This window comes from Pollachius pollachius (assembly GCF_949987615.1).
Source record: "Pollachius pollachius genome assembly, chromosome: 5".
NCBI classification, from domain to species: Eukaryota; Metazoa; Chordata; class Actinopteri; order Gadiformes; family Gadidae; genus Pollachius; species Pollachius pollachius.
This window is the reverse complement of record NC_136938.1, coordinates 21,173,893-21,198,028: the sequence shown is the minus strand read 5'-3', so window position 1 is coordinate 21,198,028 and position 24,136 is coordinate 21,173,893. Positions and strand designations below refer to the sequence as shown.

Here is a 24,136-nt window from a genome sequence, read left to right as displayed (position 1 = left end):
AGACAGTGTGTACTGCAAATCTGGGGAATTGTCTTCACTTCTTATCTCTAAGGTCAATCAACCCTCATCTATTAGGCTTTGTGGTTATTGGATTATAGGATAGGATTCTGATGTAGCTTGGAATGCTATAGGCACCTTCGAGGTGATTGTGTATTCCTTCATCTATGCAGATGACAACGTACTCTGAATGTTCTAGTACTGTAAAAGAGCAAAGACAACACATCATATATGGATATTTCCAATTGTCTATTAAGTCCCCTAAATTGTCATGCTGTACCAATGAGGTGAATCCAGTCAATCATATGATTAACAATTAAGTCGGTTTATGGGTTACCCTGGATCTCCTGTTGAGGACAATGTGTAAACAGGGCTTTGCGACATTGTTGAACGCACTTTTAAATCGTATTTAAAAACAATGGAAAAATAAAGAATTATTGTTTGGTGCCTGGGCCAATATGATGATATTGAATCCACATCATCCACCAATCTACTGAAAAACCACATAGAAAGTTGATATTCTTTCCTTAATATTTCCAAACTTTAACATCCAATCTACCATTAAGGCTTGTTCTATTCAAACAAAAAGGTCCATGCCTCTTAGTATGTAATTAGATTAATTGTAACATTAAACTGTGTTATCCATCTTTAATAATATATGACAAGCTAAAGATGTCCTGGAACATGCGCTGAGGAATTTTTCAAATAAGCTGATGTTGAACTGCAAAGGAGAACATTAGATTAGACATTACATCACTACTATACTAGTAACTGCAATATTTCAGAATATAACAATCACTAGAGGTGAATGGTACTTCTGATTCACCAATAGTCCAAGTGTCATTAACTTCTGATTGATGAATCAGAATTCACATTTATCATGTACAGCCATGTTTTTCCACATGGACTTGTCTTGACCCCATTATTTCCCGTGTGAACATGACCAGACCTAAAGACATTGGGAGGTGAGACTTATTTCAGGATGATAGGTCTGAACAATAACAAAATGCTCCCAGCTCAGGAGCATTGAAGCCTGCGATTGCTAAGCTTAACATGCAGGTAACATGCAAATAAAGTCAGATATAGACTTAAGTATATGCTTAACTCTAAAACAGTCACTTTTATGTGGTGATGTGGCCAACATCAACACCAGATGTCAAATATCATACCCATATCAGATATCACATTAAATGTAGATGTAACAGCATTCACTAAAGGACGCTTTCTGTCACTCATCCTTATTTGATGTAGGTACCCAAAAAGAGGAACGCAAACGACAAGCAAAACACAACACTTGGGTATTTCATCCTTATGACCTCTTTGCATGCTGCTACAAGGTCATTCGGGATTGCTTCACAGTTTTAAAAGTCAGGTCAACATCTATACAGCCAGAAACATAGGCAGAACTGAGAGGTCTTGAATGAGTTATACTAAACTACGACACAGGAAAAGCATTGTTGCAGGGAGATATGGAGATGTAAGTAACATAATAATAATAATAATAATACAGTTAAGTCGAACATGGTTTCTTTTTTGGAGCTTAAATGCTTGCTGCTGTTGCTGCTACTTCTCTCCAAAACATCTGCTTTGCATGGGTTGTTACACAATCAATAAAAAAAATGTAATACAAACTGATTCAATTTATTGATGATCTTTTTAGATGGCACAATGGTTTCAGATTGGTTGGATGAGTTGGCGAGTCATTAAACTGACTCAATATGTGTCATATTTCTTTTCTTCAAACAAAACAAAACAAAATCAAAAACAACTTCATAAAGTTGTCACGTTTTTCCTTTGCATTCCTTAGGAACTCGTGGTTTATTCTACCAAACACCGGGGGGAGGGAACGCCTCAGAAACGCAAACACAGTTAGAAACATTTAGTAAATTAAGCCATGCCCACTTTAAAAAAAGAATACAAATTAAGATTGCGCTGAACAGGACATGTCCGACGCAGTTCATCCTAGACCAGACTTTGATGTGTACACAAGACAAAACCGTTGTTAACAGAAACACGACCAACTACACAAACGGGGATAAACCGGTGGACACAAACACTGTATTGGACATCACTTAACTGAGAAAAAAAAAGAAAAGAAAAAGAGGTACACGACGCATGCTGTGCATTTGAAATTCGGTGTTTTTCTTTTTGCTTTAAGGCGAGGTGGCGATAATCCCAACGCCTCTGTGTTGACATGAACTGCTCCTCCTGAATCTCCTTTTAGCTTTGCTCCTCGATCTCACGTTCGACCTCGGCCACATAGTGGTGGTCCTTCCCATGGGCCACCTCCATGATCGCCTGGGCCTTCAGCCAGAGGAAGAAGATCATTTAGAGAGGCCTGCGTGGAGCGGCGTACATCAGGCACATCCTAGCCAGATTTGGTTAAACCATAACATCATGGTGTTACTTGGTTTTATTGATTCTCAATTTATCTTAGTATTATATTGTATGTATGCATTATATATTAGCGCTCATACCATTAAATGAGCCGCCCAATAACCATATAGTTGCATTTACATTTCAAAGATCTCATTTCTATTTCAGGCTAACGAATAAAAGCATATAATCCATATTGGTGCAAATACAACCAAGATAGGGTGAAGCAACATTGTCTCCAATTTCTTTTTTTCAATGAGCGGATTGGGCAGTTACCTTCTTCAGAGCCTTCACCCCTTGCGTCTTTCTCTCGAGCCCCAGGTACAGCCGGCCCAGCTTCAGGTACATGGACGCCACGTTCAGAGAGTAGGGCGGGTAGTGCACGCTGGGGTACAACAGCACACGTGGAAGACAATGCATCAGAGGACACAATGCGTAAAAGCTGACATATTACACCACCAGGTGTGAGTGTGGTGAGCCGTTACAGGCCGTTTTGGAAATCTGCCTCTTCTGACATCACAGTCGGACGTGTCCACCTAGATGTGTGCTGCATAGACCAGTCTACCAGCCTACCCAGGGGACTGTAGCAAACGTTGCTCCTCTATACGTCATCCATCTAGGTGGACCGGACACTTGTGATGTCAGAAGAGGCAGATTTTCAAAACAGCTGTAACGGCTAATCACACTCAGACCTGGTGGTATAATATGTCACCTTTGAGCCAGAAAAATATCCAAAGTTAAACTTTTTTTGAGGTTTAACTTGAACCATCACATGGTCTCATACATTCCTCTTCATTGGTCTATTGCACTCAGTCATCTTATCTTTGTGATCTATTGATGCTGCTCCTTATTTTTACTTATCTTTATTCACTTTATCTTGTATTGTTGCTGCTATGAGACATGGGGAAACAAGCCTAAGAATGTTACTCTTGTGTACTTGTACTATATTTAATAAAAGTAACTGATTCTGAATCTGATTCATGGTTTTGGTTGGGTACAATTGCTTGATTTTCAAGGAGATTCTTACTTCTATACGCCACTATTTCAACGTCGCTGTGATTGACAGCTGGGCCTACCTATAGGGCTGGACGATCTTCTCTCCATAACTCATGGCTCCGTCCCAGTCTTGCATATAGAGACACACGCCCATCGCCTGGTACATCATGTGCAGCATGTAGACGTTGGTGTCGGCAAATATAGAACCCATCTTCTCCTGGCTCAGCTCGCACATTTCAAGCAGTTCACTGGGAGGTGTCAAGTGGTCAAGGAACCGATAATGACAAACTTCGAAAGATAGGTTTCAACAAATTTAAAAGAAGGAGAGGGGACTGTGTTGTAAAACAAACAGAGGGTAACAATTGGGTTTAAAAAACAGATGGAATGAGAATCAACGCCAGAAAGTGGTCACAGAGATGAATGCAGAGAAGGGAGATAACAGATAAATGGAGAAATGAAGATGGATCAGCTAAGGGACAGAAGACGACATGGCATAGATCACGAGAGGATATTCTTGTAGTGCTTGGCTCTTCTGAACTCCTCGATGACGTTCTTGGCGTAATACACCATGGTTCGTATTTCCTCTGGTTCTGGCGGAGAACTCAGCTTCTTCCTTATCTCCATCTTAGCGCTGTCCTGAACGAGAAAAGAGGAGAACATTAAACATTGGAATTTGAAACATGCACATTGAAGGGTGTGGTTAGTATATAATCCCCTTTAGACCGTTTTAGAGGTTGAGTGCTTCCGGTCCCAGGCCGGAAGTTGTGGGGCCTCCGTGTGTGGGGAAAAGATTGAGAAGAAAAGTCACCCAAGTTACCCCTCCTACCCACAATGCAAACGTTTCCCTATAAGAATCTTGATCACACATTGTCTCACTGAATGTATCCTTGGTTACTTTGCTGCCTTTCTTCATTCTTGTTTTTCTTCATCTGTTATTCTTTCTTTCAGATTCGAACAACCAGTACTAGGTTCAATGCTGATAACCAAGATAGCCCAAAGACTAAATGTTGAACTGCTGGCAGCAGGAACCCCTTCTGCTCCCACCCTGAAGAACACATCTTATCATTGCATGTCTCAGTTTCATCATAGGCATTGTTCATATTCATGATTATGCCTTATCAATTTCAACTCTGCTACACTTTATGTCTGAATAACTGTCAAGGTTTCTCCCCCCATTATTTTCCCTACAGCCAATAGGTTTTTTACGATGGGTTCAGGGAGTTTTATTCCTGCCTCTAAATCGGACAAAATGATTAGAACCACTAGAGAACCACAATAACTGTTTACACACTATATTAATTTGTATTCCAATAAACACTTTGGCCAGTTATAAGTGTTGATCTTATGATCGAAAAGGGAGGAACTGTCGTGGAAATATCTATCATAACTATAATATATAATCATGTACAAATTATATTAACCTTGTTTATATAATTGCTATTCACATTTAAATGAACTGTATACATTCTCCCTGTATCTTAAGATACATCCCTTCCTCTCTCTAACTGTGAGAGGTTAAGAAAGTTCAGATTTTCATTCCCACTGGAGCCACTATGTCTGATACTAAGGCCAGGCCAATGGACTGACTTTTGTTATGTAGATTCCTTTAACCATGATTGCGGACTTGCAGACATGTCCACTGGCGTGTCCACCTAGATGTGTGACGGATAGATGAGCAACGTTTGCTACAGTCCACTGGGTAGGCTGGTAGACTGATCAACCAGCACACATCTAGGTGGACACGCCTACCTGTGTTGTCATAAGGGCCAGGTTTCCAAAACGGCTTGTACCGGCTAATCACACCACACCTGATGGCAGGCCATGGGACCTTTAAAATACATACAGAAGGTGACAAGCTTAAATTCAGTTGGTATTCTGGCCTACCACACAGTCTGATCCACATTACACACTTTTTCTTGTCCCGTTGTCCCGGCTTGAGAAAAGGGAGGAAATATACCCCATTCTGCAGCTCTCGCGATACCAACTGTACCCCAAGCACATCGTTTGACCATGTTTATTTTTTGACATAAATCCACCATTAAATCGTTATATTACTCCTCCCTGTTGTTTTCAACCGAGTTGTCCGAGTACAGTTGAGGATGGAATGTCATTGGCTCATCTGCGTTCTAAGGGCGGAGCTTAGTGACAGGTCAATGATTTCTGGTTGTGCTATCGGTATGTCTGTCAAGGACCGATGAGAACTGAGGGCAGCCCAGGGACAACCGCAAGCGGGACATGTTTTAAGTGTGCCGTTAAACATGTTGCTGACATGTTCCAAAATTCTGTGGGAGACAGGTTGCGGGCCAGGAGGAGAACTAGGGGTAACTGAATAAGAACGAGTTAGCAAAAAAGAGCCATTGTGTCTGCAGAGGAGCCATCCTGGGAACGGATGTATGGGTAAGGACATTTTGATGGACAGAAATGGATATATAAGGTGGAACCTGCTCCTCAGTTCTTTGTCAAACCAACTCATCTTTGTTCTTACTTCTAATAATAAAGTATTTGTTTTTCATGCTGACTCCTCAAACTCTCTTATTTAGTTAAAGTGTTAAATGCGGTTTATCTACCACAAGGTCAGGCCATTGCTAACAGGATGCCTGACAGGCCCGAGGTGGTCTGTTGTCAAGGTTAGGGACCATCCCAAGGCTTATCTGATTGAAGCGTAGCGTAAAATCAAACATGTTGAGTCTGGGTGTCTTCATGGAATGGGGGAGAGTAATAATAAAGGTTTTGTCTTTCATGTCTTCCCACATGCACAATTTAAGTGTTGAATGCGCTTTCAGCTACCACACTATTCTATGAAGCCCCTTAAAACACATTTATACGAGTTGCATTATATGGATATGAAACATTGTGGTTTTGCCTTATATTAACGCATGTCAAATGAGTGTGTGGGAATCGGAATGGTATATACGAGATACGTTAATTATTTTCTGTATTTATGCCATTCAAAATTTAATTATTGCCCATTACCATTTCGTTGGTAAAAGTCTTATGAGCAGCTTTACAGTGGGGCCAGCTCGGAGGGAGGCGTGAACATACGGTACGAGTCCGATGGAGGAACACACACATATTTTGCCCCCCTATGGCCGAGTAGCAGGCATAGGTGTTCCTCCGACTTGACGTTCTGTTAAGACACGACTACACGACAACTTACGCCCACTATCAAACCATAGCGGGTTAAACAGTTTTTAACACACTCTACACACACACACTACCCTCAAATCCTCCAGATAGGGTATCATTATATACTACTCGCGTATGAAACGTTTCCACTCCCAGCGTTTATCCGATCACAGGCCCCGCCACTGGACTGGTCTGGGACAGGAAGCTCGCCACCTCAAAAACGGTCTGGGGGGGGGGGGGGGGGGTTTCATTATATACGTCCGCTGTTTGTTTGTGTACACAGATCAGGCCTTACCTTTGACTTCGAGGTGCACTCGTCACACTGGCAGTTGAAGAAGTAAGAGTCAATCAAGCGCTCCCTCCTGTCCTCAGTGGGGTAGAGCAGGTCTATGTAGCTGTTGAAGACCTAGAAACCCACACAGAGGGTCGGCAGGCGGACGTAGGAACAGAAGGAGGAGGGCATGCTAAAGAAAGCCGTTGACTCATCCGATTTCATTTTTTTATAAAGTGAAGCAAACGTTTCTTGGCCAAGGCTGAGGCTGACTTTATGGAAACTCGACGTGTACATGACCAAAAATGAAATACCAACTGGAACATTGTTCGATCGATTCTTTTCACATCTGAAGCAGTGCTCCATCTCTCCTTGTTAACATCCTGTCACAGAGCTTCTATTACAGACATCCAGTGTCTCCTGTCCAACGCAGTGGGGTGGGGGGGCCTCACCTCGTCCCCGGGGTTGATGTCCTGCACGGCGCGCACCTCGGCCACGGTGCCCTTGTAGGTGACGATGACGTTTGGACTGCAGCTGTGGTTCATCAGCGCTACACTACAGTGGGGGGGGGCGACCAACAGCACCGCACAGACCACAGAGGGACAGACAGACAGACAGACAGACAGACAGACAGACAGACAGACAGACAGACAGACAGACAGACAGAAAGGGAAAATGATGAGCAAGATAATAACATAGAGCAGACCACATGCTTTTTAACCAATAGAAAAAAACCAAAAAGTATATATATATATATATATATATATATATATATAAATAAGATGACCCCCCCCCCATTAAAACGTGTTGTTTGTAGAATAATAAAATAAATTCAGTGGAATGAAGAAAAATCCCAATGTATTTTCTAGAATCGTATCAACTCAAAATAGAGACATTTTTTGCTTTGGTTTGCATTACGACTTGTGCATACGAGTACAGTCCTTGTTATAGTATGTTCCAGGCAGTGACGCACTTACTCTGGGAACACGGCAGAGCCGAGATGAGAGAGCTCCTCGTCCTCGATGGTGAAGCCGTTACAGTTGACCTGGAGAGGGGTCGGGAGAGGAGGAACACCAACCGATCAACGACCAAACCAATCCACCCGTTGACCACTAACATGTACTGCAGGCAGTTAGCCAAGTCATGGATTATTGCCTGACAGACGGGGCGGGCAGGCTGCTGGTCTGTGTGGCGATCCCCACGTGGATAGAGAAAGTATCCCCCCTGGGGGAAGCTTAGCTGCACTGAGATAAGCGCCCATGGCCACTGACAGACTGGGATCAGAGCTAACGGAGCTCATTTAGTAAAGAGATTGACAAGCACCACTGGCTGTGTGTGTGTGTCTGTGTGTGTGTGTGTTCACATGGATTCAGCCCACCCGGTGCCCCTGTGTCTATGCGCTAACAAATGTTAGACAGCTGCAGAGGGCTCTGGGGGGGGGGGGGGGGGGGGGGGGGGGGTGACCTACACAGACTGTGGGGATGTCTTCATGTGTGACACAACAACATTTGAAAAAGGTCCCGGACCCAGTGTAGGATTTTAACACAGCCTCCCTCTCTCTATATTTAAACGATGGATTAAACCACCTAGATGTCAAGTCATGCCATCTTAGACAGTTGTTATCTCTTTTACGATAAATATAATGCGTTTGTTACCTGGTCATTATTCAAAATTAAAGGCCAATATTTACATTAACATTGAGAACTCTCTTCATTAACCAGGGCTTTAACCAGGGCTTTAACCAGGGCTTTAACCAGGGCTTTAACCAGGGCTTTAACCAGGGCTTTACCTGGCCGAAGAGCTCAATGAGCGCCTGGTTGTCAGGAAGATCTATGATGTTTTTGGAGTAGAAGTGGTGGAGGGCTGCGATGTCCGACTGATTCATCTCCTCCTTCTCGCTGTCCAACTTATCCAGATCTGAGAGGAGGGATAGAGGAGCCATAAACAACAGAACAAAATCAACCCTTAAGAAGAAATGAGGAATGGACGGAAAAGGCATCAGAAGATGGAACTGTTTGAGCGGCACGTTGGATTTCCGAGAGTCGTTTAGTTCTGAAAGTTTAAAAGAAGTTAAAAGCACCTCAAGGAAAACAAAAGGGCTTGTGTTTAGTGTGATGTAAGTAAATAAATGCCAAGAAAGGAATGAAGTTAATCATTAACAACAGTCAAACTGAGCTAAATGGTAACCATTCTAAGTCGACATTACCGACTTAGAGTGGTTACCATTTACTTGACATATTAACACTTTGATGACATTCAGGTGTCCAGCATGCCAGGGTCACACATTTGATATGATAAGCTATATATAATGATTGATATATATATATATATATATATATATATATATATATATATATATATATATATATATATATATATATATATATATATATATATATATATATATATATATATATATATATATATATATTAATTCATTTATTCACCTTATATATATATATATATATATAAGGTGAATAAATGAATTAATGAGTTCCGTCGCGACAGTGATTAACAGAGTTATATCGAATTTCCCTTTCAACCCATACATTAGTCAAGGGGCCGTGCGTGACGCACAGGTGAGCGAGGTGTTGGGAAACGAACACTGCTTTAGGCCAGATTTCCGTGTCAGTCTGGGCAGCACATTAACTATCGCCAGGTGACAGCAGATTGGGGAGGGCAAACAGGGGGATTATGCTATGAGCGAGAATATGGGGTATAAATGTTAAAAGGAACTGCACAGGATATTCATTTGGTAAATGATGTGTAAAATAGTTACACTGTCTATTCCAACTGCTATCCCTGAGTGTTTGGTCAGTAACATAGGTCTCCAAGTTCTTCCAAATTCATCCCATCAGGAGCAAGATTTCCACAAAGAGGTGGTACTCTCTGGTTGTTCACAGGCGGGCAGAAGGACTTCAGTGTTGGCTATCAATGGCAAAACTGATGAAGCTAACGATCCCAGCGCTCCCAGCTACGGCTTACACAGCCAAACACTTCAGGCAAAAGAATCAGCTTAAGAAGAGAGAGAAGAGGAAAAGGTGCCAGGAAAAAGAGACGACCGGTGGAATTACATGTGGTGACGTGGAGAGAGAGGAGAGGAGAGATCTAACTGCAGAAACGGACAGGAGGCGCCTTTATCTTCCCGCTCTCAATTCAGCTCTCTTGTCCTAGCTCTGCGACATACAGCCGCCCTACTTTCCACCAGTTTAAATCCCAGCGGTGGCTTCAACAAGGAGCCTGTGTCCACCATGGGCCCAGCAGTCTCGTTTTAGGATTCATGCGCTTCCTTTCTCCGGCTCGGTAAAAAATTCATGCATCCACCACAAATCTAAAAAGTGTCTCAGGAACAGTCGGAGTGGAAGGCGCTGGATGCTGTTGTATACATTAGGATTGTTGTTTGCGGCCAAAAGATTTCAGCAGTTCCCAGATTGTAAAGCCAAAATGGGGTGCATCCTAAATAGTCCCATTTGTGAAAGACTGAATGTGCAAAATGCCGTTCTGTTGAGCTTTCCCTGCACCACAGGCATCACTCACTCTAATTATCCTATCAAGCTATTTCAAAACCAGCCAACAGAATGTAGCAGGCGGCATGGTGCATGGTTCTAAAAACACCTGGAGAGGGGCCTGCAGAAGTGTTGTTTGTGAATGAGTGGGAGAGACCGTGCCCTGGCCTGCACTACAGACAACAAATAGATGGCCACTTTACTACTCAGGCGAAATGTCAACAGGGGGACAAGAAGTGTAAGTTTCACAAATGGGAAGGATTCGAAAAGGTCATCAAATACCCAACTCTATCCTACACGACTATACACCCGACGCCTCACGTGAACGTTTAACCATCGGTCTGAAGTCAACCCACGAGAAACACACACCTACTTACGGGATTCAAACTCTGTAAGCAGCAGCAGTCGCTCTGAGGTTGTCCGTTCTGTTGTTGCTCTCTATAATAGATATATATCGAACAAACAGGGAGGAGGTCATCATCGTCATCAACATTATTATCATCATCAACCTCAACATTGTCATCAGCAGCCTCATCTCTGATCAGCATTGAAATGACATTTAAGTTTTTTCATGATTCTTTGTAAAGTCATGCACAATTTGGCCCCTCAGACTTCCGCCGGCCAGATACAGCAATGTATTAATTAGACTGTAGTGTGAGGACCAGGTGTGGCATCATGTCATTGCTTGAAGGATCAACAGCTCTTAAATACAGAGCAAACTTTCCTCAGCAGCCCAACCCTGTCTTTAGCTGGAGCGATGGACCATCTCCAGCATTCTGTGTAGGAACCATAACCATATGCTGATGTACTCCTACCATACCGTTATGATGTTCTACCACATGTATCGTAATGAGGCCTATAAAATTGGGTTCCTACCTGTTTCATTATGATTCTGGCCACTAGTCTGACGGTTTCAGATGGACACCAGTTCTCCCCATAGGCACACATGGCTGAACATTCCAGTTTGTGCATGGGCCAATCTCCCTTCTGTAGTGTGCAGACAAACACAAACACACACACACACACACTCTCGTTACTTATGTTGTTGTGTTATTACTGCTATAAAGATGACGTTCAACAATCCAACAAGGAATTTCAAGATATACACCATCGATGAAAAGGCCTACCTGACAGCCGACATCACAGTAGAAGGCTTGTTTACATTTGCCACACTTGGAAAGGCCCTCTTTCCTGCAAACACAATTTTTGTCATTTTGATATTAACTCACCATGGACAAGGAGGCACATTCAGCACTAGACTTCAGACCAAAGTGATGTGTCATATCAATACTGTAGCTTTCTTTATTCTGTCATATGTTGCATAAATAATGCAATATGTTATGCATTGTAACTTTGTCAGAGGACTTAATGAACCACTGCACTAATGGTATGGGGGGGGGGTATCTTTGACATATTGCCAACGTGTGTAAAGCCGTTATGCTGTATCAGCTTTCTTCTAATAAGACTCCCTCAGAAGAACGCAGGCTCCTCTGCCAGCATGCTCCTACACCACCTCTAGCAGCACGTGTCCAACTATATTTAGAGTCCTAACCTTTGCTGCTCACCGGAAAGGGGGCAGAGAAAACGCCGAGGGACAATATAAACGTGTTATTTAAAAATATAAATCCTATTAAGGAGTAAGCAATGCATTTATTATATGAAATAGTGATCATTTACTAAAGCTTGTGAAAATAGCAAAACAGACCGTACATTCTGCAGCAGGACCTTCAACTGGAAACAAATACATGACACAATGTCTCACATTCAGAGCAATTTGGTTGTGAGGACGAGGCACACAATTGTCCAATTTTGCCTCATATCTCGAGATTCTCGACATCTGTAACACAATGTTCAACCGATAACCTGGCTGCACAACGATGGTTAGCCAATACATCACTGAGATCACATTGTAGTAAGCAGATTGTTTACTTCTTGTGCTATGCCTGCCAACCCATCTGCAAATACGCTTCACCATTATGGACTGCAGGGGGTTTGGCGTTTACAGTGACGTTACCTTGAGAAGCAGTATTCACAATGTGCTGCCCTCTCATTCACTGTCAACACATAGGAGTACGCAGGGCAGGCGAACACCAGCTCCCCGACGGCAAAGTGTTGGACCGCCCGCAGTCCTCTTCCCTTGTCAGGACTCAGGAACCTCTCGGTCCCCTCGATGCCTTCGTTTTTCATTATCCTTCCGTCTTCCGTTATCTTGACGAATAGCTGCCAGACCGCTGCACTGTATGTGACTGCTCTATATGTGACTGCTCTATAATGATCTTATCTACTGAATGACTTGTTTGGTCTTCTTTGCGTTCTCCTTTCCGGGATCATTTGATTAGACCTGCTCTAGGGCGCAGCACTGCCGCTTATTGGATAGGAGGCGCTCTAGACAACGTGAGAATAAAGTGGCCATAGCTGGGTCCAATCTGACAGAGGGTGGCCAGCTAGACCAGCTGTTATTTGGGGCAATACTATAGTATTTGATTTCAGAAAAAAAATATCAATATCATTAAAGGATATTCATGTAGCTCTACTTTAATGAATAATTGGATAGGAATGAAGTATATGTGACCTTATATTGGCATTAATAAAGATATAAATATACATGAATGCGATAACTATCAATGGAACGCTGATCCACTTTTACAAGCTATGTAGGCCTACTAAGAGCATTCTAAAATAATTTATATTTGGCAACTTGTAACTGCTTTTGATGACTTATTTAAGGTTTGTAAACTGATATTAATTGACATTAAGCACTTTTAGCATAGACTGCTCAATGTCCAGGTCAAACGGTTGTTAAGACAGACAAACACTTTTTTTTATATAAATGTATTTATTTAAGTTAATCATTTATTCGTCTCATTCAAAGTTGTATTCCTGCCCCAATCTATAAAACAAATCCCAGAAGAGCTGTACAGTCCCAGGTCAAGCCTAGGAACCTCGGTTGAGTACACTGTGTATATATGTACATCCTGTACACCCCCCCCCCCCCCCCCCCCGACGCATGTTTATATATATTCATATATACACAAACATATACACTTTACATGTCGTTTACCTAGACATACCCAACACCGTCTCCCTAGTCACATCATTCAGTTAAGCCACATCCTCTTAGAAAAACCCAATAAATTACCCGTTTGTTCAATGCGCACGTCGCTGTTGTAAATGTTCTTAGATTGGTTTGGCTGGTAGATCCGACAAACTGTCTGCGTCTATGTACTTGTCTGCAAAGCTCATACGCTACAATCACTTGCTAAACAAAAAACAAAGAAAAAAAAAAGGGGGACATGTTTTGAGTAAGCGAATGTGCACAAGGTTTTGAATGCGACGTCGGTATCAGGTATAAAGGTGACTTGTCAACCCATGAGCAGTGCACGTTGTGAGGCCGTTGTTTCTTGCCTAATTTATCGTTACATCAGAAGCAGCAGTTTATTTGCACAAGGTAGGCATACATGATTTGAGGGATGCGCATGGCCCGTCTCTAAGCACAGTGATAGAGGAAGAATAATATCTGGCTCGGAGGTAAAGAGGAATTGGTTTATGCAACACTCGAACACTTTGTTCAGCCTCTGAATCTCTGCTGAAATGTTGTATGGATAAGAAAGTGAGCTAAATAAAATTAAAAAAATCACAATGAATTGAAATCAAACAAGGATGCCTACAAATGTATACATCTGAGCCACTGTAAGATGACAGCAGAGTAAGAAAGGCCCCTTACTGGTCCATGACCTTCAGGAAGAAGAGAGGATGAGGGACACTAGGAACAGACCATTTCTTTAAGGTCGGCCATAACAGTAGATTCACATGGCCCGCTTCAGAACATCTGAATGTTGCTGTAACCTTTCAAATGATTTGACCTCCCTTCAGTTACCCCTCAGAAGACCAGCCGGAAAAGAAAACGAAAACCCTTTGGCACATTGTGCTAGAGATGTAAACATTTCATAATTTGATTAAAATGAAGTAATAGACTTGATGTTGTACTGACTTCTCTTTTTGTGTCTTAATATAAAAACATAAACAATAAGACTATTTTAAAAGGCTTGAAACAATATATTACATAAAGCATTCCCACGGATCCGCAGCTGAATTTTGATGCAAGTAGACAAGATTGGATATTCAATTGGAAAATAAATGAAAACACTTTTCATCATGGACAGTTTACGAAGTATGTAAGCATTCATTGAATGAATCAAATTCCCTCACAACAAACAAACAATAAACGTTTAAGAAATGAGTTAAGGGTTGCAAACCATCCCAGTGTTGCAATGTTGGGTCTGTGTGAAAAATAAGACTAATTAATAAGGCATATCAAGTATTGTTTAGCCAAACGGCGGCTAGCGGGATAACGGTAAAACACTGCTGACTAAGCTTGGATCGTGAGCTGCTTTCCTCTGCTGTTTTAACGTGACAGGTCAAGAACAAATGAGAAGGAACAGAAAAGGGGACCCAGAAACAAAACAAGATAAATGAACAGTCTCGGTAAACGTCAACAGCGATATGGTTCACCAGGTAGCGTCGAGCGGCAGCCTCTTTACTCTAGACTTTCTTCCTGCGATCGTGTTGTACCACAGCTTCTGGTCCTGCTGGCCTAGATGTCAGATGGTACGTCGCTAGAGGGTGGGACACATTCAGTCGAAGACAGCCGCGTTACGCTACCCGCAGTAGGGCGAGCACAGTATGTGTGGACATGAGTCAAGGGGAATATTGAGTTCAGAGCGGCTCAAACTGTGAGGCTGCGGTCCCTTCGGAGGACCCCATCATGAACCCACATTAAGAGGGCGGTGATACTTTACACAACAAACAAGGAATGTGAATTACTGAGCGTTGAAAGGAAGATCAGACCCAGAAGAGTTTGCTCCCAAGACATGTTAACAGATCTCATCTGGTCCATACATGTTGTAGGAGGATGCTCTTGTCCAGTGCTTTTAAACCCCTCACAACAAATTAAATTGAAGGCAGCTGGGAATTGTAGTCTATCACGTAGGTTTGAGACGCTTTACATTCCCATCCGACCAGTGGCACATTTTTAGAAATCACACCTTTTCCATTCGTCTATTCACTCGTTTAAACAATTAAAATATCCAACTAAATAATTAATTGGAATAATTGAATACTCTTCTTCCATCTCAAATATCACTTGGAAGAAATATGATGGCTGCTAATATAATTGCCAGTATTTGCTGCATAATTTAACTTCAAATTAAATTGGTCCACAGGCATAACTGTTATATCCATATTTTCATCTTGAGGTTGGATAAATTGATAAAGCAAAGAGGTTAAAACTTACAGGAGGAAATACAGACGTCAACTGTATAGGCTCTGGACAGAACAAATATGGCATGGTTAAGAGAAGTCAGGATCTTCATCTCTGTTGGAAACTAAATACAAATGAATTCAGTCGCTTTCACCCAGATATAAATGTAAGATCTAGAATTGATGTCACACACACACACACACACACACACACACACACACACACACACAGAACAGTAAGTGCCTTAATGCTACCATTTGGCTATAAAACCAATCAAAGCTGATTCCCAAATCTACTGCCATCCCAACAAGAGAAATTCCTCTGGCTTCACTTTGGAGTGTGGCAGCAGAGATCTCCTGTTCAACATTAAGTACACCCAACCTGTTGTGACACAAAATAACATCCACGGGAGGGAGCAGAGGTTACCAGTCTTTTATGTACTAGATGAACTCAACATTATCAACTCATAGAAAGTTCAGACCGGCCACATAGTGTTTTACTGGACCTCCAAAGAAATGTGTGGGGCTTTAAGTGGGAATGATCTTTGATTTATAATGTAAATAACATGCTAATGGTACATGGTATTCAAGTTGTTTGTGAAACACGTTATAACTTAATATTTGAGCCAAATGTCACCAGCTACCCAGCAGTTTGTGATATTGTTAATAATATGGAGCAGCCTTTATATTGTTTCTCTAAAGAAGAGTAAATTAGGCATAGCTTTTACTCCCCGACCACCAATTCAAAAGCATGTGGCATGTGAATACTAAGTCCTGTCAGAACAACACAAGAAAATACAAAGGAAAAACTTTGCACAGGGAGGGCATAATGTCAATAAATACGGTATTCTGTCACTTGATTATTCTACAGTTTAGCTGGAATACAACAGATGCATTCCCTACATACGTAGGGAGAAAATGAAATTAGAGCTTGGTTGTTTCTGCAGATCAAATGAATAAAAACCGACAGTTGAGTGACAGACAAGGATTCCTATGGTGGCGTTAAAATAGAGCAGAGAAGTGGAGTTACTGAAGCAACCTTTGGACCACACACACACACACACACACACCCACACACACACACCCACACACTTCAGGAACGTCCCTTCCTGTTTGACCCTGTGACACCAAACCCCTCTCACAGAGACAGGACCTTCACAAATATAAAAAAAACTAAATCAAAACCAATTAAACAACAGGAAATCCGTCGCTCCCATCTCGTGCCTTGCGTGTAGATGAATGCGTTCTCTGCTGGACAGTCGGCCACCTCGGTGACCCTGTGGGAAACAAAGGAGCTCTGTGCACGGTGAGTCCCTTTCTCTCTTTTTCACGCCAGCAGCATCAAACGTCAACTTAAAAACTCAATAAAACCACGAGCACATATCAGCTAAATCACAAACCCAGGGGAGAGAGTCTGTCCGAGCGGAGAAGAAAGTAAAAGCCCCTTGATGGGGAATATCGGCCATTAAAATACATGTTGAAAGAGGAACATAAACGCTTGGTGGAATCGTATGAAGAACATGAAATAATCAGACAGAAACGTGAAAACGTGAAAAAAACGCTGAAAGTCGGAATAAATCAAAAAGTAAAAGCGTTCAAAAGAGCTTCCGTCTCTCTCACTCTCACCAGCATTGATTTTGTTTGTGTTTCCCTTGATTCGGTGACCGCCGAGAATAACCTTTAGGTACGTGGTTTAGATGGAAAGCACATCCCATACTGCCTTCATCACCACCACCACCATCATCGTCGTCGTCATCGTCGTCCACCCTCTGAACATACACAATTCATGTCTTCCCCCCCCAGCGACCCCTGACCTGCTCACCTGGCTCCCAGTGAGGGGCAGGGGTCGTCGGACGAGAGAGACAAGGAAAAGGAAGATTGTCCGTTTATCTGTCTGCGGTCTCTCTGCACGTCTCTACATCCACTTCCTCCTCCTCTCGTCCCTCCGCGCCGCGCCTCTCCCCTTCCGCTGTTGTATACCCGGAAGTCCGTCACAAGGCCAACCCCCCCCCTCCCCCCTCCCCCCCACCGGCCCCTGGGTGGGCGTGGGGGTGGGTGGGGTTTACGACTGCAGGTTGAGTGTGAACTTCCACTGCTGGTTGAGGCTGGGGCTGCAGACCTCCACGGTGAGCCCCCCGGCGCGGGCAGAGCGGCTGTCCAGGCACACGTTGCTGCCCACGTGGCGCAACTTGGAGTTGGACTCGATCTGCTCCCATTTCTGAGAACCCCCCCCCCCCGAAGAAGAAGAGGAAGAAGAAGAAAGAGCAGGAAGAAGAAAAAGACAGGGGCACAAGGTTGGATTTAAAAAAAAGGAGACCGCAGGAGAACAAACTCCCAAGAACAAACGCTGTATCGGTGATATAAGTATTGGTGTGGGCATGGGGTTAGTGTGTGCGTACGTGTGTGTCTATATTGGCTTAGTGCCCGTGTTTACTCAGTGGGCGGCTTCGCTGGTCCTTCTGTGTGTGGTCACCTGTCTGCTGTCGTTTTCTCTGCAGCCCTGCAGCTTGATAAGGGACCCAGCGGTCCGGTCCACCACGGTCAGGCAGAGGTCCATGTGTTTGACAGACTTATCCTTGGTGAGGGCCCACTCCTAGAGGGAGAAGAAAGGGGCACTAAGATACGTACGCCAATGGGGATACACTTGCATAACATTGCATAATATCTCTCGTCAGCGTTCCCTCTAAAGCAGCCCTTGCAGCCACTAAGCCCACTCCTAGCGCCGTGCAGTTCATCCAGATCCCTTATCCACACACACACACACACACACACACACACACACACACACACACACACACACACACACACACACACACACACACACACACACACACACACACACACACACACACACACACACACACACTTTTGTCCAAAAGGTGTAGTGCTCTACACTTTCTTGGGAAGCCAAGGACTTAAGCTGATCCGGATTGCTGGACGACCACACTGAGGTGAAACCGGTCCGACGGGACATTGGCACGGCAGCGTCGGTTATCGCAATGGAAAAACAGGCGGGGCTCCCGGATTCTGAGCAGACTTGGAAGCAGCAGCGGCTTGAGTGGCTTCATTAAAAACAAAGTGCGAGAGCCCCTTAAGTCCTTCAATTGCTGCAGCCTACATCGGCCTGCCAGGGTTGTTATAATGCTAAAAGTAATGTACTCCACACAGTGTTTTTTAGTACAGGCCTGGTAAAATGTCACATAATCGCCCAGTTGTCCTCTTCTCTTTCAAATCTCTTTAATATCCCTTCCACCGCCAGTGGGAGCCCAGGTGACCGTGGAACGGGGATCTGATTGGCTGACCCGTGTGTGTTGCCGTGGTAAGCTACCTGGTTGCCTCCCGCATTGTGGCACTCATAGACCCCCACCACCCCATCAGCAAAATGGCCGAGGGTGTCCAGGCAGTTCCCACCCTGTTGCAGGGCTCCAAAGGCAATATCCTGATGGTCAGGGACCCTACACACACACACACACACACACAATCAAAATCAATCACTGCTCTACAGACTATAAATTTGAGTTTAAAGTTGTATGTGGCCAACCCATCCTGTCATAGAACTTCTGTTAATTTATTAGAATTCTATATAACCCCTTTTCTTACACATTTCTTTAACTTTAACCGATGTTCCGAATAGATATTGGACTGTAATGAATGATGTTTTAACTCCTGCTAACATGTTAATGAAGCTATTTAAATGCATTCAGGTCTCACCGTAGTTCTGGGTAGACATTCTCCAGGTACCATTTGAATGGTTTACAGGACAGTCTCTTCTTCATCTCCAAGCGACTCTGGATACTGGGAGAAACAAAGACAGAGAGACAGAGAGAGAGAGAGATCGAAGGGAGACAATAATAGAGAGCATTTACATCACACTTCAATTTGAGTGGCCGATTCACAGCCCGAACTCGACCGTCTGATAACGGGTGTGAATGCGAGCGAGATAAACGTTTACATAGATCATGTTCTACATAAAGAGAAATAAAGCGTCAGATAATGTAGACCTGTTGCTCCAGTGTCGTTGAGCCTAAACTTTGGAGTGGGCAGGGGCCGAGTTTTGGCTGTCAAACAAGCTGAAAGGTGGGAAGCCGGTATTAAAACTCCCTGGCTCTCTGGGAAAGTGAAAGGCGTCCGCCCCCTGCTCCTTCTCCATCCATGCGTGAATCAACAATACGGCATTATTTTTTTTATTTTTTTGGTGGTGTGAGAGTGAGATAGATTTTGTGTGTTGAATGTGAGATAGACTGGAAGGTATGGGAGAGAGTGGAGGACATGCAGCAAAGGCCTACATGCAGGAATAAAAACCCGGTTCGCTGTGATCAGGACTTCACCTTAATGGTACGTGCTCCACCCAGTGAGCCACCGGGGGCGCCCCAACAATCCGTCATTCTTTAACAATAACCACCCTATAACAATGAGGGAACAGAGTACTCCGCTCCCCCGGGACATAACAGTGTTCTGTGTCTTCAGTGTGCGGTTTAAGCGAGGCTACTTACTTGCCGTACGGCACATTCCTAGCGGACGGGACGGCAGCATAGTAGAAGTTTTTGAACTCGTCCATCCACACCTCTGCAGCCCTTCTCGTGTTCCTACATGGGGCAGGAAGGAGGGGGTGGGGCCAGGTAGTGGGGAGGGAAGAAAGGGAGGGAGGGAGGGTGAAAGGAAGGAAGGAAGGAAGGAAGGAAGGAAGGAAGGAAGGAAGGAAGGAAGGAAGGGAGGGAGGGAGGAAGGGAGGAAGGAAGGAAGGGAGGGAGGAAGGAAGGAAGCAAGGAAGCAAGGAAGGAAGGAAAGAAGGAAGGGGAAGGAAAGAAGGAGTCATTGAGAGTTAAGAAGGTGTGTTAACTGATATGTTTGTCTGCAACGTGAGTCATTGCAACAGAATACTGTTGAACTGGGTAGTTTGAGTCAAGGCTGCCTGCTTTGAGAAGAAAGAAAAACTCTGTACTCAATGTTAAAAAACAAAAACGACTGCTCCCCCTGTCGCCCTCCTTCCGTCTCTTTGCATACCATGTTCTAAGAGAGGGGCAAGACTGAAAAAAATACCAAACAATACCAGGTAAGTGTGGACGAATACATTTCACACAGTAGGACATCTTTCACGTTATGGGCTGTCGGCACACTCGTGCCTGGCACTCTCTCCCATGACGTCAAACAACCCATGCTTCGCCCATTGTCATTCCCAAGCTAACCACGCGGAAATCCACAGCCAGGTGTGGGGAAGAGCAGTCTGTCAGGTTGGCAAGGGCTTGAAGGACAGAAATACCCAGTTACTATGGTAACCCATTCACCGAAATGACTTGTAGTAATACTCTCCTCTCACAATGTTCACACATCTATATAAGCAGCCAATAATCCTCAAACTGTGCCTTACGCCTGGAGACAACTGTGTCTAAGAGTGTCTCAATGCGCTTACATCGACCAAGAGGAAGGCGCTGGTTGAACCCAAGAGGGCTTCGGAGCGCTATGAAATCCACCCAATGAACGCTTGGAGCCTTACATCTTGTGTAGGAGGAACCGTGAGCACACACCGGTGAGAGGATGAATGGCTGAAGTTGGTGAGTTGTGTGTTGATTATTGCATTTAATTTGAGTCAAACATTATCTGTGTTGTTTAAGCGCAGGGACCAAAAACCACAATGTTAATGTCTACTCCTGTTGATGGCAGTGTCCCACATTATAATGTGTCACATAATTGAAAACTTGAATTATACAAAAAGACTGAATGGAAACTTCCAAAACAGCTCACTATACTAGTCACCGTTAGCCAGACTAAACACTGGAAAATGCTGTAGAAAGAAGTAGAGGTTTGAAATATGTGATGTTCAAACAACATCCAACCTCACACATTACCATATTTATAAATATTTCTGAATGCTGCCATGGAACTTGCGTACAGAAAATCTTTAACACTGTTTGAGCGTGTCTGTCTGTCTGTCTGTCTGTCTGTCTGTCTGTCTGTTTCTGTCTGTGCGCGTGTCTGTGCACACGCGCATGTGTGTTTGTTTCACCTGGCGAACACCGTGCCGCTGCCCCCGGGGAAGGTGTATGGGTGCTGCTTCCTGAAGACGTGGCCCACCCGACTGCAGGGGATGATCTCCAGGCTGCCGCCGCACTGCCACACTCGGAACGAGATCTCTGGAGCCCAAACGAACACAAGGAGACCATTCGTTATTTTATACTTACTAACATGGGAGGCTCCACCGATACAGGCAATCAAAACTGGATTGACGACAATTTACAAACAATTGCTGCATGACCAAGGTTCTAAAAGATAAACACACACTGCACAGAGTAGCTAGGAGTGACACACACACACACACACACACACACACACACACACACACACACACACCAGTGTGTCATTATTGCTTGACTCATTTTACCGGCCAAACATTGTGAAATGTCAGTGTGTGTATATGCGGGGGACTGATGTTGGACCCAATGCCTCAAGGACAGGATCTATTGCTTCCTTTGTCTAGGATCGAGAGAATAAACCAATCCATCCTGCCACGATTGCTGACGCACAAATGCCAAGCCAGCTGTTAACTCGACACAAAAAACAGCGGCCCATTTAAATCCTTGATGGACTGTGGTTCCGCTCTTTTCAAACCGGGGTTTTTATCACCGACCCTTTGTCTTCATTTGTGTTGGACCGTGCTGCAGGATTTTCTGTGGACGATGACAGCAGCGGCTCCACCTTGTGCCCTTCTCAGCTGTGGTTACACGTTCATTTAGCACCAAACACAGGTTCCTTAACCCAAGCTGCTGCGAGTAACAAGTTTGGTCGTTAAGGCTGGTGTGTTTTAATTCACTATATATATATATCATTATGCTGGATTTGATTTAACGTCTGTGAAATCCGGTTTGTGTCGTCACACGTTTCCGTTTGATTCTGCTTTCTTCAGGCGATTTTCAGGTCAGGCGATGGGCAAGAGATAAATGATCCTAATAAATCCAATAGTCATGTAAAAGTCTGTCGTCTAGAGGGGATGATCATAGTTCTGCAATGGTACAAAACAAACCATGTAAACAAATAAATTAGATACCGATACTATAATTGGTTCAGTGCACATTTGGTCGTTTGGTCAAGGGTTTCCAACAATCGCTCCCATGGTTAAATAATAGTTATTTCTGTGCATTAATATTGATCCAGACATCTTCGTGAGAAGGTGTTGCTGAGGGAGAGCACTGCAGGGGACGCACCCTGCTTCCATCGCTGGACTCTGGGGTGGGCAAGGGATCAAGTCCCTGCTTCCATCGCTAGGCCCAGGGATGGAGCAGAGTGGATCAAGTCCCTGCTGCTATCGCTAGACTCTGGGATGGACAAGGGATCAAGTCCCTGCTGCCATCGATAGGCTCAGTGGTGAAGGAGAGGGGATCAAATCCCTGCTGCTATCGCTAGACTCTGGGGAGGAGAGTCCGGTGATAGTGTGTGTGTGTGTGTGTGTGTGTGTGTGTGTGTGTGTGTGTGTGTGTGTGTGTGTGTGTGGATCAAGTGCAGACATTGCTGAGCGACTGTGGCGCCCAAGCCAGGGACACGTCTAGGATGTGACCTTTAAAAGAGGCTAAGCCCAAATATAAGATGTACTTTTCGTTCCATCTGCGCCGCATTATTACGTAGGGCTACTGGCGAGGGGAAGGTGGGGAATGGAAGGCATGGGCTTGATAGGGCAATACATCTTGTACATCCATGGGGAGAATCTGTACATTGATCCTTTGTCTCCTTCCAGACGGTGCTTACATTGAGCCCATCAGCCTCCTAACAGCTGGGATGAAGCCTGAATAAAAGTGAAAAACGACTGGGTATTTTCAGGCGGGCTGGGATTGGAAACAGCGGGGTTTCAGCCTCACAACATAGGGTCTAAAATCACCACTGAGCCACACGGAAGCACACTCCCACGTCTCCACACGTCTGCACCATAGACTTCAGAGTCTGCATACATCGCGGTCGGTAACCCGTCGTTAAAGGGATGTTTAGCAGATGTATCCCACCGCCTGCACACCACTCACCCAGGTTTTCTCCGCCCCACACGTCCATCATCATGTCATACTTCCCCAGCAGCTCAAAGTAGTCCTTATCCATCACAAACAGCCCGCCCGCGATCATCGGCGTCCTGGTGGGGGCAGCGGATGGGGAACACGAGTGAGAGAGAGAACCGTGATTGTTAGAAGTTTTAGGAGGAAGTGCGGGGGAGTCGCGGGCAAGGGTGCACGATGCTAGGAGTGAGAGAGTGGGGGAGGATGAGTGGTGGCGTGTGTCAGTAAGGCAGGGAGTGAGTGAGTGAGTAGCATACAGTATACGTGATTGGGTGAGTGGACTGTGTGACGGGGTGAGGGAGTAGCACATACGTGATTGGGTGAGTGGAATTTGTGAGTGAGTAAGGGAGTTGCATATCACTGATTGTGTGAGTGGAGTGTGTGTGAGTGAGTGAGGGAGTAACATACAAGTCATTGGGAGAGTGGACTGAATAAGTGAGTGAGTGAGTGAGTCCTACTTGATGGGGGCAATGGGGTTTCTTTGTCTGGCTGTCCTCTGCTCCAGGGTCATGTAGTCCCACTTGAACACCAGGTTCCAGTCAAAACCTGCAGATCCATCAGTAAGTCACGAA

General features: G+C 44.2%; 2 protein-coding genes across 2 annotated transcripts in view; both read right to left on the bottom strand.

The window, feature by feature from the left end:
- On the bottom strand, positions 1 to 12,459 carry smyd2a (SET and MYND domain containing 2a; the record flags this gene model as incomplete). Its single annotated transcript, XM_079736030.1, has 12 exons — positions 1 to 2,301; positions 2,650 to 2,758; positions 3,450 to 3,624; positions 3,882 to 4,005; positions 6,791 to 6,901; positions 7,219 to 7,321; positions 7,744 to 7,811; positions 8,556 to 8,683; positions 10,650 to 10,710; positions 11,149 to 11,259; positions 11,400 to 11,463; positions 12,287 to 12,459. The coding sequence occupies 12 exons, from the start codon at positions 12,457 to 12,459 to the stop codon at positions 2,218 to 2,220; spliced, it is 1,311 nt and encodes a 436-aa protein (XP_079592156.1). The 3' UTR covers positions 1 to 2,217.
- Positions 12,460 to 15,656: 3,197 nt separating this feature from the next.
- galnt2 (UDP-N-acetyl-alpha-D-galactosamine:polypeptide N-acetylgalactosaminyltransferase 2) overlaps positions 15,657 to 24,136 on the bottom strand; it is a 40,823-nt gene continuing 32,343 nt past the window's right edge. The window contains exons 9-16 of the mRNA XM_079736905.1: positions 24,023 to 24,110; positions 23,538 to 23,641; positions 21,536 to 21,662; positions 20,025 to 20,117; positions 19,243 to 19,326; positions 18,860 to 18,986; positions 18,005 to 18,124; positions 15,657 to 17,749 (exon numbers count right to left, since the gene is read on the bottom strand). Coding sequence (XP_079593031.1) covers positions 17,594 to 17,749; positions 18,005 to 18,124; positions 18,860 to 18,986; positions 19,243 to 19,326; positions 20,025 to 20,117; positions 21,536 to 21,662; positions 23,538 to 23,641; positions 24,023 to 24,110 — 899 coding nt within the window. The 3' untranslated portion in view covers positions 15,657 to 17,593. The remainder of the gene's footprint in view (positions 17,750 to 18,004; positions 18,125 to 18,859; positions 18,987 to 19,242; positions 19,327 to 20,024; positions 20,118 to 21,535; positions 21,663 to 23,537; positions 23,642 to 24,022; positions 24,111 to 24,136) is intronic.